Genomic DNA, 19,199 nt, shown 5'->3' with positions numbered 1-19,199 from the left:
CATGTGGAAAAGTTTCTCTGTGTTTCTAACATAACGTATCAAAGTGATGAGAGCTGCTGGCTGAATCTGCTGGTTTCTGCTGCCGACCTCCAGGTGATCCGGTAGTGCGGCCCGTGGTGAGCGTGTACCCAGCAGCATCCAGCGCCCAGCGGGACAGGAAGGGCTTCCTGCTGTGTCTGGCCTCAGGCATGTTTCCTCCTGAGGTCCAGATCTCCTGGAAAAGACTGGAGGACGGTGGAGAGAAGGATCTGACCTCTGGAGAGCAGCTGGAGCTCAGAGAGCCGAACCGCACCGCCTCCATCTTACTGGTGGATCGGGATCAACGCAACACATCTAGATACCGCTGCTCTGTGCGGCATGAGGGGGGCCCAGTGGAGGCCCCAGCAACACAAGGTGAGGAAGCTGCCTAGTTATTTCTCCTCTCAGGACCCAAAACTAAAGAGGCGTCCAGAAAATAACCAGATATTTACTTTATAAATCCAGAATCAATAACTAATAAGTAAACATCCACATGTGCATCACAATGTTAAACCACATTTGATCCGTAGCATCAGAAACGTCACAGACCTGCATGAAGCTGCAGACAGCAGCCGTCAGTAAGCGGCTGCTTCTCATCACAGCTCCACAGTTTAACCATCAGCTCTGTTTTCAATGCATCAACATAATAACTTCATCATTAATGCAGCAGGAGAGCTGATGAATATTAACAGTTTGAGCAGAAAACTCCCTGAAGCTGCTGGGAGCGGCGCCAGGCATCCAGCCAGTTTTACAAAATGTTTAAAGTCGACAGGAAGTTTGAAATTATCACCATATAAATGTTTTATTGGAAAACATTATTAATAACACAGAATATAAGAATAGAAACTTCAGTTGTTTCATCCTAATTAAAATGTTTGTTATTCGCTGAAGCTGTTGCCGTGGAAACCAGTAAAGACAGGAAGTGGCTCCAGAGTTCTGGTGACCTCTGACCTCAGTCTGTGGTCACATGCTGACCATGCTGAGTTTCAGCAGAGACTCTTTAATCTGTCAATGTTACAGATTAAAACAGCAACACTTGGCCTGGTGGGGGCGCTAGAGAGCCTGGAGACATTAGGAATGTATCTGATAATATAATCAGTGTTTAATAAAGATTAGCTGCATAATAACACTTTATTATTTCACCACCACAATGATATAATCTGTTAAAGTAAAAGTTCAGATGCTGAAGAGCAAAGATAGTAAATAATTAAATGTGAATAAAATGTAAATCTGCTGCTCAGTGAGCGACTTCCTCAGCTTCATGTGAGTCTCTGTCAGGCCGAGCAGAGCAGCAGAGGACGGACGTTTCTCTGTTTCTCTCCAAACTTTGTCCTCCTTTTCTGCTCCAGAGCTTCCAGCTGCAGCAGCCTCCTGTCCTCCACAGAGTCCAGACCAGGCAGATCAGCTGCAGCTCGACTGTAAGATCAGCTGCTGATGAATCCAGAGGAGCTTCAGCTCAGCAGGAGCTGGATGTGTAGATTGATGAGGTCTCTGTGTCTGTGTGTCTGTCAGTGTCCTTCCAGGCTCAGTGCAGGGTGAAGCTGCTCTGCCTGCTCTACTCAGTGCTGATAGTGAAGAGTCTGGTGTACTGCTGTGGACTCTCTCTGCTGATGGTCCTCAGGACCAAGGGACCGGCCCCCAGCTGAACCCTCTGCTGCAGCTGCAGCAACGCAGGATTTTATTATTAATCACTGAAAATCATTTATTCAGCTTTAGCTTCATTTTAATTAGTTCTGGAGCTTCTTTGTTTTTATAAAGTCAGATATTCTCAGCCAATCAGACGTCAGAACGATCTGCTATGAAGGAAACTAAATCAGTTCAAGAAGATTTAATGTCATTGACTTTAATAAAAGTTTAGTTTTTAACAGATTTTCCTAGAAAAATGTCAGATTTGATCCAAAATGACATGAATTAATTCAATGTTGATTCTTTTAATGCAGTTTTATTGTAATTATGTACCAAATGACTCTTTACCATAAATATTCATAAAGACTCCATGTTTATAATTTCATGTCAGTCTGATTCTGACCCCTTCAAATAAAGTTTTACCAAACATTTAGATTAATTCATAAAGGTTTTATAAAAATGTTTCTTTCAAGTTTATTTTGCAAAGATGTAAAAACTCTGATTTTGTCCAAATGTTTTTCTACAGTTTTTGCTTTATTCTGCATGTAGTTTTTGCTGTGAATAAATCCTGACAGAATAAATCAGTTTTCTATTTTCTACTAAATGTTCCTCTGAATCTCCAGCTGCTCAAACATCCAGAGGTTTGACTGAAGTGTGAATGAGGCTCCATGAGGCTCTGAGTTCATCAGGAGACATGAAGTGGTTTCATCAGCAGCAGATCAGGGAGAATTAATGATGCTGGTCGTCTGACTGGACTGAGATGATTCACTTTACAATCTATCAGCTCTGATGTTGGTTTCAGTAAAAACAATGAAAATGTTTCCAGGAAGCAGAACNGGGGGGGGGGAGGGCATAAAAAGCCTCGCCCACAGAAACATCAGTCTTTTCCAGCTGCCACCACCAGTTGATTTAGCCACCAGTTGATCTATAACACCGGTCGCAAGTTGTAATGCGAACACAACCGTTCCGTTCCGTTCCGTGCAGTGCGAAAGCGCCTTTCCTGTCTAAATTTAGAAAATAAATAAGAAAAATAATAAAACAAATAAAAAATAAAATTAACAATCATCAACCTACAAATAAACTCTGTAAATAATAAAAAAAATTCAAATTTAAGAATAAAGTAACAAAATTCAAATGGATAAAGAAATAAAGATAAAATAGCCCCAACAACTTCTATTCTGCCTTTTCTCGCTCTGCACGTCGGTTTTATGCGGATCCGTTGCCATGGCAACCGACAAACAACAGCTCAACGAGCAGACAGAGCAGAGATTACCGATCAGGGGAATCAACACCAAAAACAAACATTTCCCACACAAAAAAGTACCAAAAGCACTAAAATAGAACATCCAGTCTGTTACATTATGCTGTCAGGCTTAATGTCTATATTGTGATTATTAATAAGTTTTCGCTTGATCACTGCGGTGGTTTATTAGCTGATTTAAACAGCTGCTCTACTGATGACTTGGTGGCGGGTTGTTTAGTGCTAACGGAACCAAAACACACCGAACTGCGCAGCACATGCTAAGGTTATCAAAGTCAATACCAGGCTAGCAACAGTTAGGCTAGTATAACTGACCCACTGCTCACTTAGTCAATGTTTTCTTTAAATTAAAACGTTTTCCTCACCTGCAAAATCTGAAGCCCTTATTACCATTATCTATGATTGAATTAACTGCTAAACATTACGTCCGTTATTCTGATTCTTTGCGTGATTGGACATCAATTGCGCATGTGTGACTTACGATAAATCACGTAATGTCCAGTCCAGTAACATATATATCCATCAATGCTGCCTAGCGCTCTGTCCTTCTCTCGCACTTCCCGCTACTTAGCAGTGGCTGTCAGGTTACATTGTGTTGCATTCAATGTTGTCGGACAAAAGAGTTTCATGCGCTTAATGTCCGATTTGCCATAACTATATATTGAATTCATTGTCGCTAGATGGGGTGGCAACAGGGGTGGCAAGGCTCTCGTTTGGGGTGGCAACTGCCACCCCATGCCACCCCAGTAGATCTGCCCCTGGCTCTACACCCTCAGCAGGGTCCTGGAGGGTTCTGAGAGTTCGCCCAACCGGTCTACATGTGTTTTGTGTACTTGGAGAAGGCATTCGACCGTGTCCCCAGGGGGGTCTTGTGGGGGGTTCTCCGGGAGTATGGGGTACCGGGCCCTTTGATACGGGCTGTCAGGTCCCTGTATGACCGGTGTCAGAGTCTGGTCCGCATTGCCGGCAGTAAGTCGGGCTCGTTTCCGGTGAGAGTTGGACTCCGCCAAGGCTGCCCTTTGTCACCGATTCTGTTCATTACTTTCATGGACAGAATTNGTTACAAGCATCGACTGAAACAATGGTTCAGGAAGCACCTGTGTTCTTCATCTGAGAGAGAAACAGCTCAGAGCTGAACTCACAGCTCAGCAATCGGCTCCATCAGTGAATCACAATCAATGAGCCTTTAATGAACATGTGACCAAGTTAACCAGCTTTAGGTGGAAATAATTTAATCACCAACAAGAAGCTCAGCATGAAGGTGAAGCTTTTCTAGAAATATAAATTTCAGTTTGGATCCTCAAAGCTTCATGGAGGAACTGATGAACCTGAACTCAGTCAGCAGGAACAAACAGAACAAACTGACCTGTGATGGACCAATGGATTCACGTCAGAACAAAACAAGGCTGATTTACATCAACTTGATCCAAAATGATCTGGTTTGATTCAGTGAACTTCATCATGCAGCTCCGCAGACTGAAAGGCTGATAGACGCTGTGATGAACCAAGAATCTTCTCTATGAGAAGATGGGTTATGGATTGGGTTTCCTGATTTGATTTTTCCGTTATGCAGAAAAATCAAAGTCAGTGAGTTTCCAGATTTGGATTTAAATTATTAAGAGTTAACATTTTCCATCAAATCTGAAGTCATTTTTTGTTGAGATTAAACATTTATTTTATTCGTTACCAGAAATATAAATTTTATTTTTCAATGATATTTGATTGATATTTTTTAATCCCTTAAACTACTAAAATAACTTATTTTACTTTAACATTTATCATTACAAAACCCTAAAAAAAGCAGCAGTACATTAATCAGACTAATCATGACGTTATTGAACAAACAACTTTTGTTAAATATAAATGAAGCTGTGGGAGAATTTGATCTTCTGTCAGAAATGCTGCAGCTGCAACCAACAAACCAAACCGACAAACGGCTGAACAAACAAATCATCTGGAGCTTTTCACCAGCCTGTGGCTTTAAGAGCTTTACGTCATGGAAACATAAAATAAACAAACATCACTAGTTACAGTTACTCAATGCTCCAGTTTTCATCTGCACATAAATAGTTTTTTATTCTAGATTTAAAGCACTTTTGTGGTTTTTTTAATGTTTGTTCCAGATTTGTGGTGCATAGAAGCTGAGTGCTGCTTCTCCATACTGGGTTCTGGTTCTGGTTCTGATTCTAGTCCCGGGAATGAAGTTATGTAAAATGTCTCACCTGCAGGATGATAGAAAACATTTAAAAAATGTCTTATTTATACAGAAAATGTTCACTGAGAAAAGAGAATTGTAACTTTAATGTGAGAAAATGTCTGCAACATCTGAAAATCTGATCTGGAAGAGNTGGACAGAATTTCTAGGCGTAGCCGAGGTGTTGAGGGGATCCGTTTTGGTGGCCTTAGGATCACATCTCTGCTTTTTGCGGATGATGTGGTCCTGTTGGCTTCATCAGATCGTGATCTGCAGCTCTCGCTGGAGCGGTTCGCGGCTGAGTGTGAAGCGGCTGGGATGAGGATCAGTATGTCTAACTTTGACATCATGATGTTGAGCTAGAAAAGAGTAGAGTGCTGTCTCAAGGTCAGAGTGAAGGTCTTGCCCCTAGTAAAAGAGTTCAAGTATGTTGGTGTCTTGTTCACAAATGTGGAAAAAACTTGAGAGGGAGATAAGTACATTGGTGCTGCATGACTGATCCCGTAACAGTTACACCACAGAGGAAAAGCATTAACTGTGAAATAAATCCAACAAAATGATAAAACATTAAAGACTAAAACTCAGAGAGTCTCTGTGTGAGATGGAGGTGAAATCAGTGAACCTGGGCTGTGGTTTACTGCTCTCTATGTCACAAACTGACATCTGATCATCTGGAGGTTTTTGTTCAGGCTGAAGGAATCATTTCTCACTGTGGGAGCCAGACTTCTCGCAGCCGCAGTAGTAGGAGGCTGAATGATCTTCTCTAACATTTTCAGTTGTCAATGAACAGCTGTTCTCATTTCTCTCAGCTGAGAAATCATCTTGCTGAGGATGATTGTAAAGTTTTTCTGGGCTCCCACCAATGTAGATATAGAGAATAGCTCTGAATGTTTCTGTATCTTTCTTCTGGTACCAGACTACAGGATAACCACTATCACACTGATCAGTTCCTCCACAGCTGAAGGAGACGCTCTCCCCTTTTCTCCTGGTCAGAGTCAGATCGTCCTGAACCAGCTCTGTTGCCATGGCAGCCAGCGCTGTAGAGACACAGACAGACAGGTGAAGGTTAGTGTGACAGTGTTTGTTCCAGGTGGGCTTTGTTGGCTCCTGATTGGTGGAAACACTCACCTGAACCCAGCCAGCACAGAGCAGCAGCTGGGAGGAAAAGCATTGTGTGCAGTGGAGTTTCCTCTGGTGAACCTGGGGAGAAGTGGAGCTCTGATGCAGCTGAGGCCAAACAAGGACGAGCTGAGAGATCAGACCAGGGCCACGTGGTTTCTAGCAGAGGAACCAGAGCTCCCATCAGCCCCTGCAGCCACAGAGGAAGCTGCTGATTGGACGATCAGAGGAAGCTGCTGATTGGACGATCAGAGGAAGCTGCTGATTGGACGATCAGAGGAAGATGCTGATTGGACGCACAGAGATTGACGAGAGAAATACTTATATATGAATAAATAAAAATCTTCATTGTATGTTTTTCCCCCAGGTTTCCTCCAGTAAAATGTGATTTTCACTGTTTAACATGAAACAAATAAATATTTCACCCAACACACTGCAAACATTATTTGTATTATCCTAAAATTACTAGTTAATGTATTTTTTATGTTAATCGGTTCATTTATATTTATTTATAGTCAGAAGCTGGATTTATTTGACAGTTCATAAAAATTTATATTTGCAATAAAATATTTAGCTACACATCTCTGCAGTTTTATATTTTAATTTACCAAGAGCCAGAAATACTGAGACAAACTCACCAGTGATTCTATTGTAGGCAAAAACCTGAAGGTGGCGCTGTTGTGCTGCTTCTGATCCACTTCGAGTGGAGACAGTATTCAAAGCAGCTTCAAAGATGAATGTGAATCATGTTTAACTTTAGTAACATAACTTCAAAGCCATGAGGTAAATATAGAAACATTAATTATAAATAAGGACATTAACAGGGAGGATTAAAGGTGGAACTAAAAGCTGACTCAAGTTTCCACACGTATTATTATAGTGTAACACTGATGAGTAGAAAGATTGAAAATCATTTTTACGATGTGAAATATTCTTGTTAAAATTTTCTCCATTAATGAGTTTAGAAAGTTCTGGTCTGGTTCGGATGATGTTCTGGTTCCATTCTGCTGTTCCAGTTCAGACCACCAGGGGGCGGTAAACAGACCAATCAGATGCTTTTTCAGTTCAGCACCGCGGACAGCGACGCAGCTCACCGGCCACTTTATTAGGCACACCCTGACAGTTAATGGCTTTTATTATTGTGTTTTTATATTTTATTCAGATGTTTATTGGTCCTTTCAGAAAAATCCTGGTCAGAGAGAAGTTTGTAAGTTCAAATCACATCAATTTCACTCCCTACAGATAAAAAAAGAGATTAAAAACAGTCTAAACTAAGCTTCCCTACCAACAAANGAAGCCACCAAACTGCTGGCAGCCAATCAGACTTCCTTTCCTGCAGCTGTGTGGGTTTGTGCTCTGCAGCCTCCACACCGTTAGCTGTGGCTTCTCACTTTAATAACACAATGACAGTTACAAGCATCGACTGAAACAATGGTTCAGGAAGCACCTGTGTTCTTCATCTGAGAGAGAAACAGCTCAGAGCTGAACTCACAGCTCAGCAATCAGCTCCATCAGTGAAATCAGCCCCTCAGGAGGCAGAGCTCCAGAGTTAATTCAGCAGGTTTTTACTCAACAGAAGCTAAAAGTATCCATCCAGGAAATTAATAAAGCCTTTGGTAAAAAGTTACTCAAGTACTGAGTAACTGATCAAATTATCAATCATTTAATATTAAAAAATAATAAACCAAAATATAAAGCCAATTAGAAATTTTAAGGATGAAAATGATTATAATGTATATAAGTAATAAATTATAACAAAATCAGACAGAAACTTTTCTGAATCAGTTTTTCTTTTTTCAATAAAAATCTTATGAAAGATGTTTTATAAATCCAGGTCTGTATCTGGTGAAGTTTCAGTTAAAACTTGTTTCCTTTTCATTCAGTGAGAATTTGGAAATTTGACTCCAGTTTGATCAAAAATATTTCATAATAAAATTAATCAAGTAAAGTAAAAATCTGCCTAACAGTAATTTCTTTCCAAGGCCTCAATCTGGGCCTTCAGATCATCTCAATGTTTTCTAGCTTCTGCATTAAAATGTGACAGAAATCAGAATTTATTCATCTAAAACTGTTTTAACTTATTTAACTAAAACTTATTTAATTTAAAATCAGAAACTACAGTTTGATTTAATCCTGGTTTTACTGTAATTATTTCTCTGAAATCAAAACTCAGCACAACTTCTGAACGTTAAAGAAGCTCTGCTGAGTTTATGCCGTTAATTATTCAGTTACTCTGAGGACCAAAACTTTTATGGCTTCATTAAATCATTTTCATAAAAACAGGGATTCATTTCACCTCATCTCAGTAAAATCCTCTCATATTACAAAGTTTTGGTGTAAAATGTGGTAAAAGTTTTTCTCTTCAGTTCTTCCAAACATCAGCAGCTCACTGAGTCCAATCAGACCAGAACATGGACTCACCTTGGTTCTGTTGGCCCGACTGAAGGAAAGTCAGTAAAACCATCAGCCTTCATGATTTAATGTCTTAAAATGCTGAAAATGACAATAAAAACAGAAAACAGACCAGATATATTGGTATGGATGATCAGATTAATTCATGTCTTTTCCTTCATGCATAATTTCAGCATCAGGAATCAGCATTAATGAAACTTTGACAGGACCACAGAGGTAATAATAGAAACCTGAACCTCCTGACTCTGAGTTAAAGTAAAGCAGCAGTGGCTGCTGGTTGTTCCCAGTATGTTTGATGGTGGGACTGGAAACAGTCAATAAAAATCTGAATCTGAAACATTTCAGTGTCTCTAATGACAAATCTAAACAAACAGCGCCACCTTCTGGTTGTGAGGCAGATTATCTCCATCAGATGCTGATTGTTTTCCTCTGATCGTCCAATCAGCATCTTCCTCTGATCGTCCAATCAGCAGCTTCCTCTGATCGTCCAATCAGCAGCTTCCTCTGATCGTCCAATCAGCAGCTTCCTCTGATCGTCCAATCNAAAATTATAACAAAAGGTTAGATATGTTCTTTACAAAGTACTAAATCAGACCTTTGTGACACGGAGCAGTGTTGTAGTACTCGAGATCGGTCTTGGTCTCGAGACCATTTTTTCATGGTCTCAGTCTCGGGCGCTGAGGACTCGGCCTTTTATTTCAAGACCAGTCGAGACCGCAACTGTGAAAATATCACTAAACGTACAGAATACTGTCCAGTTTATTTGTTAACATCGTTGTTTTCAGTGGATGGAAAACGCACCATTAAAATCTAACCAATAACGTGACTTTCCAATTACGTGTTTCTGTTACTCCTCTCCTCCCCCCCCACCTTTCTCTCGCACGCGGCGCTCTGAGACATGCACAGTTGTTTTCTCTGAGTTGCAGAAGATGCCTGTCTGATCATCAGTAATAGAATATCGCTGCATAAATCATAAGAAATCCGATGGCCACAGCTAACTCAACATCGCTTCGCTTTCACACAGTGGGGACAACATCTAACTTTTCTCGTCACTTAGAAAAGTAGCTCAAAGAAGGTAAGCTCCATTAACGTGATGTTAGCAAAGCTAGCTGTACGGAGACACATAAGCATTGTGATGAAAAAAAGTCACTCACTGCGCTGAATTATTGTGCGGAGATGCTGACTGACTTGTCGCACATATGGGACAACGCTATGTCCAAAAGTCTGCAATTTAGTGAGGTGACATTCAGGAACAGTCGATTAATCTGCTCGTCTCTTTACTTATTAGATTGGACTGGAGTATCGCTGAGAGCCGTTGTTCTATCAGATTACCATACCTGTTAGAATAGCAAACATGCAGTGAGTACCATGCCTGTGCATTAAGATGTCCGACAGAGGAGTTGTCAGTTCACCATATGCAACAAGTTATGATGAAAATATGTCATTAAATTGTTTTCCATGATAACTATATAGATATACATGTGTTGTCATGGTTTCAAAGTGTATTTAAAGCAGGTCTGGCTGCAGCTGCAGTCAGCTACAACACACGCCCGTCTAAAACTCATTAACCTATTTAACCGCTAAGTCAGGATGCCATACAACTGTTAATAAAGTGTATGATGATCTACGTCATGATTCTATGTAGCTAATTAAATACAATTATATGGTAATGACGTGTCTGACAGATATAGCCATGAGTTTGTGCTAAGCGTATGACGATCTGATAGCGTATGCTGACCTGACAGAACACTCTTCTTTGTTCTTGTAATGCTCTGCATACACTGCAGTAGCTATCATTATTTTATTTAATTATGTACATTGATATTTTTTAATTAACAAATAAATTAAACACAAGAACAAAAGAGCACGCAGAGCATGCACATTGCTCTATGATTGTTTTCGTTCACAGTGGCAGCTGTAATGTCTGCCATGGTGTCAGACTGCCTGGCTTCATATAGCAGGAGAGAGGGTGGGAACAGTCACGGTGAGCGTCTTGTGCTTGGTTACTTCTTTGTTGCTCTTTGGTCAGTGTTCATAGTTGAGCGTCAGGGCATTACATCAATTGCTATGTTTAATGGTGCAGACAGTGGTGGTTTCTGACATGAGCAACATGGACAAACACCCAGGGCGTTATCGTTTTAGGGATGGCACGAGACCATGGTGGATCGTAGCACAGAGATGGAAGAGATGGAAGTTTGTTCTGCTTTTAATATTGGTTAAATTTATTAAGTATTTAATATCAAGGTGTTTTTATGGGAATATGGATCTTTCAGATCAATTTGAGAAGTAATTTTGATCATATTTCGCATTTTATTGTATCATGTAGTGTGGGGCACTGGTCTTGGTCTTGAATTGGTCTCGGACCCTAAAAATCTTGGTCTTGTCTTGGTCTCGGGTTAGGTGGTCTTGACCACAACACTGGCATGGAGTGAATCTTTTTCAAGATTTTTCAATAAAAATTATCGAGTGCATAATTTGACATGAGAGAATCAGAAAGTAAAGAAAAATTGAGTCATAAAACTGGTAATGAAACATCTGAAAAGAGGAATATAAATTCAGATGTAGAATGAAATTATTTGACCATCACCATATCGTGACACCAGGGGGCGCTGTTCACCACGTAGACTGAAATATTGATATTTAAATCTTCCGATGTCATCAGAAAATGTAAAGTTAAAGTATTTTATCCTCAAATACTTAAAAATGTTTATAGATATAGAAGGTCACATAAATGTCATAAAACAGAATTTAATTGATCAACAGAAAGTTAATGAAGTTGCAGCCACAAACATCAGAACCAGAACCAGAATGTTCTGGTGGAAGTGGATCGGAACCATCAGAACCATCAAGTTTCCAGCTTTTAGTTGGTTGGAGGTTTAATGTGTTAGAACAACAATCAGGTCCAACAGAACCTCAGCCTGGTCCGGGTTCATGATCAGGTCCAGGAGATCAGAGTCAATCTGGTTCTGAATGATGCAGAGAACCCAGATGGTTCTGATGAGACCCAGAAGGAGTCGCCAGAGGATCTGGGGGTTGCCATGGTAACAGGACCCTGAGGTCCGATGGAAACCAGTGCAGAGTTGGTCCTCAGAGACCAAACCAGTTAGAGGTTCAGCTGTGATGGAGACGTCCAGACTCCTCTGACGGGTTGAACCGACGAGACCGGATCAGAACCAACATGGCCGCCTGCTGCTGGTTCACAGGAACTAAACAACATGAATGTTTGTCTCAGTGGTTTGAGTTTCTGTCTCAGTGGTTTTGTTGCTGCTTTGTTTGTTCCTGTGAGCTGAAATCTTCCTGCTGCATCAAGAGAAAAACAGAAAAACTGATCAGAGTTTAGATTCAGCTGCTGGTGTTTCAATCTTTACTCTAATTATTATCATGTATTTGAGCCATTGAACAGCCTGATGTGATTCACTGATGGAGCTGATTGCTGAGCTGTGAGTTCAGCTCTGAGCTGTTTCTCTCTCAGATGAAGAACACAGGTGCTTCCTGAACCATTGTTTCAGTCGATGCTTGTAACTGTCATTGTGTTATTAAAGTGAGAAGCCACAGCTAACGGTGTGGAGGCTGCAGAGCACAAACCCACACAGCTGCAGGACGAGGCGAGAGCTGCTGCTGGTCTGATGACGATCAAACCCAGCATGAGATTAACGCTAATCTGATCCAACTGTCCAAACTGCTTTAACCTCATCCTGCTCAGCTGCATTCATCTGTAAAAATCTGTACTGTTTTTTATTTTATTCTGTTTATTGTTCTTTATTCTTGTCTCCAAATTCAAAGCATTTTTCTACATTTTCTTTATCAATGAATGATTTATGAATCTTCAGCTGGTCATTAATTAATGATCAGAGTTTTATTCAGAGACGCTGAGATTCAAAAGCAAATTTGAATGTTTTTATTTTAAATATAGAATAATAAAACTGACTTCAAATATTAAATCACAGCAATAAATTATATGATTGTATTTATTCAGACAGTCATGTATTTTTTATTATTATTATTATTATTATTATTATTATTATTATTATTATTATTAAATGAAACAGGATGAGTTTAATCAAATTCTTTATTAATTAAATCTTATTTCATCAAATATATGGAATACAGAAAATCACCTTACATTCAAACTGATAAAGATAAAATATATTCTGATTTAATTTGAGTAAAGAGGTTCAGCTGGCAGAAGCAGAAAACATTCATAAACTGGGTAAAGAATAAAATAAAATAAATTCTTTTCAATAAAAACATTAAATGTAAACAAAGCAGAAATATGCAACATTTCAATAAATGGCGATGCCTCAAAAGATGAAGAGAACCTTCACATTCCTAAAATATTAATGATGTTTTTATCTCCTGCTGGATGAACAGTATAGAAATGCAGCATATAGAAGCGTTTTCATGTTTACGATCCAGTCTGAACAGAAAATCCTGAAGTTTTACATTCATGTCTGAAGCTGCAGGACAAACTGGGGACCATCAGTCGGCTCTGCTGGTTCCACAGACGCTGATCAGGGAGAGGCCGCAGAAGTAGAGCAGACTCTTGGCAATGAGCAGCGAGTAGATGAGGAAGAGGAGCTGCTGGCTGAAGCCCAGAGACTCAGTGGGGGGAGGAGGGCCGGCGGGGCGAGGGGCCACTGAGAGAAACACAAGATATCAGAATATCGGAATATTAGAATATCAGAATATCAGAACATCAGAATATCAGAACATCAGAACATCAGAGCATCAGAATATCAGAACATTAGAATATCAGAACATTAGAACATCAGATCATCAGAACATCAGAACATCAGATCATCAGAACATCAGAATATCAGAACATCAGAATATCAGAACATCAGAACATCAGAAACACAAAATATCAGAACATCAGAACATCTGAACATCAGAATATCAGAACATCAGAACATCAGAATATCAGAATATCAGAACATCAGAACATCAGAAACACAAAATATCAGAACATCAGAATATCAGAAACACAAAATGTCAGAACATCAGAAACACAAAATATCAGCTGCTGAAGGGAACCAGCGCTGCTTAATCGCTCTGTTACATTTACCTGAATAACTTTAAAAATTGTATTTTCACTACGCTGTAATTTTTGCTTTTACTTGAGTAATTTTATTGTTAAGTATCTCTTCTGTTACTGGAGTAAAATTTATGGATTGATTGATAATTTGATCAGTTTCTCTGTACGTTTTACTAAATACTGTTTTACTTGAGACACTTTCTACTTTAACTTGAATAAATTTTCTGGCCTCTCCGCCTCTTCTGTCAGTAACTTACAGCTGAATCCAACCGGATCTCTGAGTCTCTTTACCTTTTTGTGAGCGTGACTCTTTAGCGCCCCCTTCATGTTGGACGGAGCAGTGATACTCGTAGGTGTGCTGAGGATCCGGATCCACCATCCTGATGGAGGAGAAACGATCCGACTCTCTGATCTCCAGCTGCTCCGCTCCAGCAGGAAGAACCTCCTCCTTCCCGTCCTCCTTCTTCCTTTTCCAGGTGAACCGGATCACCGGCGGAAACATTCCTGAAGCGACGCATAGCAGCGGCTCCTTCCGGTCCGGCTGCAGACCGGAGACCGCGGAGTACAGGCTCACCTCAGGGTCCTGCCGCTTTCTGGCATCTGAAGAGGCTGTAGAGAAAAAAACATTTTAATAAACACCAAAACAAAAGATATGAACATTCATCATCATAACAACGGCAGGAATTTAACTGAAACATTGTTGGAAAGAAACAAAACAAGAAATGATTCAAAATAAATGTAACTAAATTCTTGAAGGATTTTCCAGCCCAGAGTTTTTCAGATGTGATGAAAAAACACAAACGGTTCAACAGAACCGATAAATAAACTGTCTGCAACAAAACTCATGATTTTTAATTATCTGTCACTGAAATCCTTAAAAATATATATTTATGTAAATAAAGGCTTCATAAAACTCCCAACAGCAACAATAAGATCCTTTTCATATGAATATATTGCATTCTAATAATAATAAGCATAATAATTATTGCTATTATTAGTGTGATAAAAAAAAAAAGGTTTTATTGTTGTTGCAAAATAAGTTTCAGAGATTTTAATTGTTAAAGTGACAAATTATTTTTGCTAAACCTGAACTGGATAAAAAAAAAAAAAAACTTCTACAAATAAAATAATTAATATAATTAATGAAATATTTGCTATATGTTCCAACATATAAAATATCAAAAATATATTTCAAGTCAATATAAATATTTTCACAAGTTTTAAAAATATATGTTTTAAATTTCAGAATGAATTGTTTGTTTTATAGTTTGTTGTATTTTAATGTTGTTCAGTATAAATATTTAAGTGAAAATAAAAATAAAATGAAGATGTAAAAACACCAAATTACCAACATGAATAATTAATAAAATATGATTAATTTGTAACTTGAAAAATCTGGGCTGTAATATGAAGTGTTGAAATAAAGATATAAATAGGAACAAAAAATGAATTTAATAAGTGTGTATAAGTTCCACATGGACTTTGTTTTATTATGCAAGGAAATAATGGAAACTTAAATTTGATTTTTAAAGGTTTTTTTTTTTTTTTTACAATTCACAAACTGCAGTAAATTTACAAGAATAAAATATCAAACTCTTTGGAAAAAACATAATTTAATTTAGGTTTGATCTCAGTTTTAAAGTTGATGCAGAATTTACAGATATATTTTTACATATTTTATAAGAATAAAGTTTACATGTTTAGTAATGAAAGGTGTAATTTTACATTTTGCAGAATTCTTGTGTAAATTAAACAGATTTAAACCAACTGCAGTTTTCTGCTCTGCTTTTATTTAAATTTAATTTTAACCTCAAATTTAACATTTTGTTTCTGTTCCAAATATTTTGAAAAGTAAAATTCTAGCTATCTTTACATCATACATGATTATGAGTCTAATAAAATGTTTTAGTCTTATTGTCAGCGTGCGGATCAGGGGTGTCCAACACGCGGCGCGGGGGCCGTCAGAATGATTCATTTGGTTTGATGCAGATTCACATTTTAAGAAAATAAAAATGTTCTGGAGCAGGATTGACTAAAAAGACGATTAAAAACTTAAAACAAAACATTTAAAGCAAAACAAAGTATTAATATTCTACCAGCCATGATTTTACTTTTTCTTTATTTTAAACAGAACCACAGACTTTTACTGAGGATCCGGTTTGGGTCTGACCTTCTGTAAACATGGTGAAATAATGTAACCGGGAGAATAATCTGTTATTACTGTTGAAGAACAAAACAAAACAAAAATATCTAGAACAAGATGAACAATCTAAAAAAAATGTTTCAAATCTACAATCATTTACAGATTAATTTTCTCCAGTAAACAAACTATTTCGCTTGTTTTATTAAAATGTGTGTTTTCTTGTGTAGGTGATAATAATAATAATAATAATAATAATAATAATAATAATAATAGAGAATTTTAATTTAAACATTTTATTAAAACTTCAAACTTTGCAGACAATCAGACGAAGTTACGATTAATTAGACGTTTAACAGAAACACCTCAGATTTACTGAGAAGCAAATATGATATGATATGAATGTAAAACATGAATGAGGAATAATCCAGCATTTAAATCAGACCTTGGTAACTTCTTCAGATCACCTACATTTAATTTTTTACTCTTGTTAACTGAAAAACAGAAAAACTTTCCGTCGTTCTCAGACTTCAGGTTTCCTGGTTTCTGTGTTTTTTCCAGGAAACCGGCGGCTGAACAGAAACCAGAAAACAATAAACTTGATCAAACTTTTGTCTTTTTAATCAGGTTTCTGTTGGTTTGGAAGGAGGATCAGATTTTGGATCTGCTGGATTTCTCCTCACTGCAGATCATAAAACATTTCTGTCAGACCTGAAAACATTCAGAGCTCAAAATGCAGGATTTCTGCATCTCAGATTAATATTAAACTGTTTTTCTTACCTGTGACATAAAGTTTGGTTCCAGTCCCAAAGACGAGGTACTTGGACTCACTGGATCCTCCTGATCCTCCCACAGCGAAACCCTCTGATACAAAAACCTCAGAGTCTGCAGCGCGAGGAAGAAGCCGGTTTCTTTAGGGGTTGCGTGTTTGGGGGCTGGGTGTGGCCAAAGGTGATTTCCTCCAAACTTCAACATCTCAGGTAAAAATGTTTTCCAGCAGAAGTGAAGCTTTTCCGTGAAGTGGAGCTGATAGAAACGTTTAGAGAACAAAGTTTAAAAGATACAATCAAAAGTCACTTTTGAACAAACTCCCATCATTTCTAGATTCTCTTACTTTCCACATGGTTGTGGTTTCTCTGGCCTCCTGACCCGTGGCATCTGGTTTTAGATCAAATGAATTTTATTGTTTTGCATCAACATTACTTTGGTTTTAACTTCTTACCAAGTGTTGTTGTTCTAGTTTCTATCACAAATATCTTAAGACACTTTAACTGAGACAAAACTAACAAAGACGTTTACGGAGCTTTTCAGCAAGTTACAGGAACCTGTCTGAAGTAAATACTCCCTTAACATTTCTGAAAAAGTCCCGGCTCCACTGACAGATTATTTCACTTCATGTGAAAAAATGTTTTAAGTTATGAGACTGTTAGAAAAAGTTCTGTAAATATTTAACGTTTTGCTTCAGAAGGTGATTCACCAAAACCAACTTCAGAGGAAAAACATCACAAAGTTTCAGAAAAATCTCTCACTGGTCTCCACCTGGATCTTTAGAGGTCCAGGTGAGGGAGTGATTGATAAATGATCCAAGATATTGATTTGTCAAACTGCTTAGCATCTTAAAGTCAGCTCCATCAGACTAGCGGCAGCAGCAAGTAGCAAACACCTGCTGGAGCTGTGAGTCTGCAGAGCTCATCAAAGTACGATGTTCCTANACATATGGAGCCAGTTTTTAATCTCAGATTCATTATTTTCTAAATCAACCTATTTCTACACACTGTCAAATTTTTTAATTTGTTTTATTTTATTTTGATATTTTTGTTAATTCTAATTAAAATAACAGATAAAACCAACCAAAATACATTTCAGCTAAGAAATTGAATAAATATGCGACAATATCACATTTCCACATAAATCTACACATATAAAAGTATTTTAATTCAGCCACATGCCATGTGTACGATTTATTATTTAGCTATGGTGAATTTCCTGATCAAATGAAGTTAGCCAAAATTACACCCATATACAAAAATGCGGATAAACACTTATTTTCAAACTACAGACCCATTTTGGAGTTATTTCATTGACTTCAATTATTAAAATGTACAATTACAAAAGCACAAATCTAAATAATCACCAGTTAAAACTGTTTCTCATCTCACAATAATTACTTTTCTAAGCAAAGTTTGGTCATATTTTTAGTTGTTTATTAGTATTTTGAATAATAATTGGAATAATTGGATTTTTTAAATGTTTATAATAAAAGTGTTTTTTCATCTTTAGGAATCTTATGGGATCTTTGAAAAACACATTAGTAGCATTGTTCTTGTGAGGATTTGGTTTCTGTGTGTGTTAATTAGTCCCTGTGTCTTGTCCAACTCTTTGATTGTTTACAGCTGTCCCTTGTTTCCCCTGATTATCTCCCTTGTGTATTTAACCCCACCTGAGTCACCTGCTCCCCATTAGATCCTTGTCATCTGTTGTAAGTTGTATCTTGTCTTCCCTGCCTCTGTATCATTCGTGTGTTAGTCTCCAGTTGCTACCAGTGTCTGAGCTCCTAATCTCACTGCTCACCTGTGCTGCCTGGATTTTGTTTATCTTCATTAAAACCATCATTTTCACCACAACCTGGCTCCACTGTGTCCTCCCTTATCACAAGTCAACCCAGCTGATGACGGTTATAAAGTTTCCCTGAAACATTCTAAAAAACGTTTTCCATTCTTTATCTCATGCGCATTTCCTTCAACCCCAAATACACAAAGCTTTACGAACATTATAAATATATATAGTGTTGAATATAAATAAAGGTTTTCATTTATCTCACAAATTAAGATTTGATCTTAAAGAAACAGTGTTTCTTCATCAGTGGTTGTATAATTTCTGATGGGAAGGCTGAAGCAGCAGAAACTGATTAAAAACATTTTAACTTCTAGAATAAAATAATGGAAGGAAGATAAAAGTTCTTACCTGTTGAAACATAAAGTTTGGTTCCAGAGCCAAAGATCAGGTAATCATAATACCACCACCACACAGTGACACAGACTGATACAAAAACATGTCTGTTAGTTTTTGCTCTTATTATATTCAGCTCCATATGTCATATGTTACTATTTTCCAGTAATTAAACTTTTATCAACAATGTTTACAGATATTTTTCAAGGGTTAGAATTACTGAGAGTTTTCAGATATTATTTTGAAGCAGCAGAAAGCGACTCTAACCTCAGTCTAACTTCTCCAGTAAACCCAGTCAGTGTTGGTTCTTACCGGTTCCATCCAGTCTGGCTCCAGAACCAAAGCGGTACCAGAACCTCCACAGAAACCAGTCTGCTGCTGAACGGGTCGGCTGAGGGGAACCGGTCCAGATGATGCAGCAGGATCAGGTTTCAGCTCCATGATG

At 38.1% G+C, this 19,199-nt stretch overlaps 1 protein-coding gene across 1 annotated transcript; it reads right to left on the bottom strand.

Annotated features, from left to right (window-relative positions):
• Window positions 1-12,681: 12,681 nt before the first annotated feature.
• On the bottom strand, window positions 12,682-19,195 carry LOC103130190 (uncharacterized). The gene is made up of 4 exons (XM_007541521.1): window positions 19,105-19,195; window positions 16,586-16,690; window positions 13,957-14,274; window positions 12,682-13,267 (listed from the first exon to the last, which is right to left on the bottom strand). Exons 1-4 carry the CDS (start codon window positions 19,193-19,195, stop codon window positions 13,110-13,112), a joined length of 672 nt encoding a protein of 223 aa, XP_007541583.1. The 3' UTR covers window positions 12,682-13,109.
• Window positions 19,196-19,199: the final 4 nt, after the last annotated feature.

The sequence above is a fragment of the Poecilia formosa genome, unplaced genomic scaffold (genome assembly GCF_000485575.1).
Source record: "Poecilia formosa unplaced genomic scaffold, Poecilia_formosa-5.1.2 Scaffold613, whole genome shotgun sequence".
Classification (NCBI taxonomy): Eukaryota; Metazoa; Chordata; class Actinopteri; order Cyprinodontiformes; family Poeciliidae; genus Poecilia; species Poecilia formosa.
This window is presented reverse-complemented; position numbering and strand designations above follow the sequence as displayed.

What these genes read in the sequence shown, in the direction of transcription:
- LOC103130190 (XM_007541521.1), bottom strand. Translation starts at nt 19,195, where the DNA reads ATGGAGCTGAAACCTGATCCTGCTGCATCATCTGGACCGGTTCCCCTC. An exon ending in TGGTTTCTGTGGAGGTTCTG is followed by an intron (nt 16,691 to 19,104) that starts GTACCGCTTTGG and finishes CTCGCGCTGCAG; the next exon opens with ACTCTGAGGTTTTTGTATCA. An exon ending in AGAGTCACGCTCACAAAAAG is followed by an intron (nt 13,268 to 13,956) that starts GTAAAGAGACTC and finishes TGTTTCTCTCAG; the next exon opens with TGGCCCCTCGCCCCGCCGGC.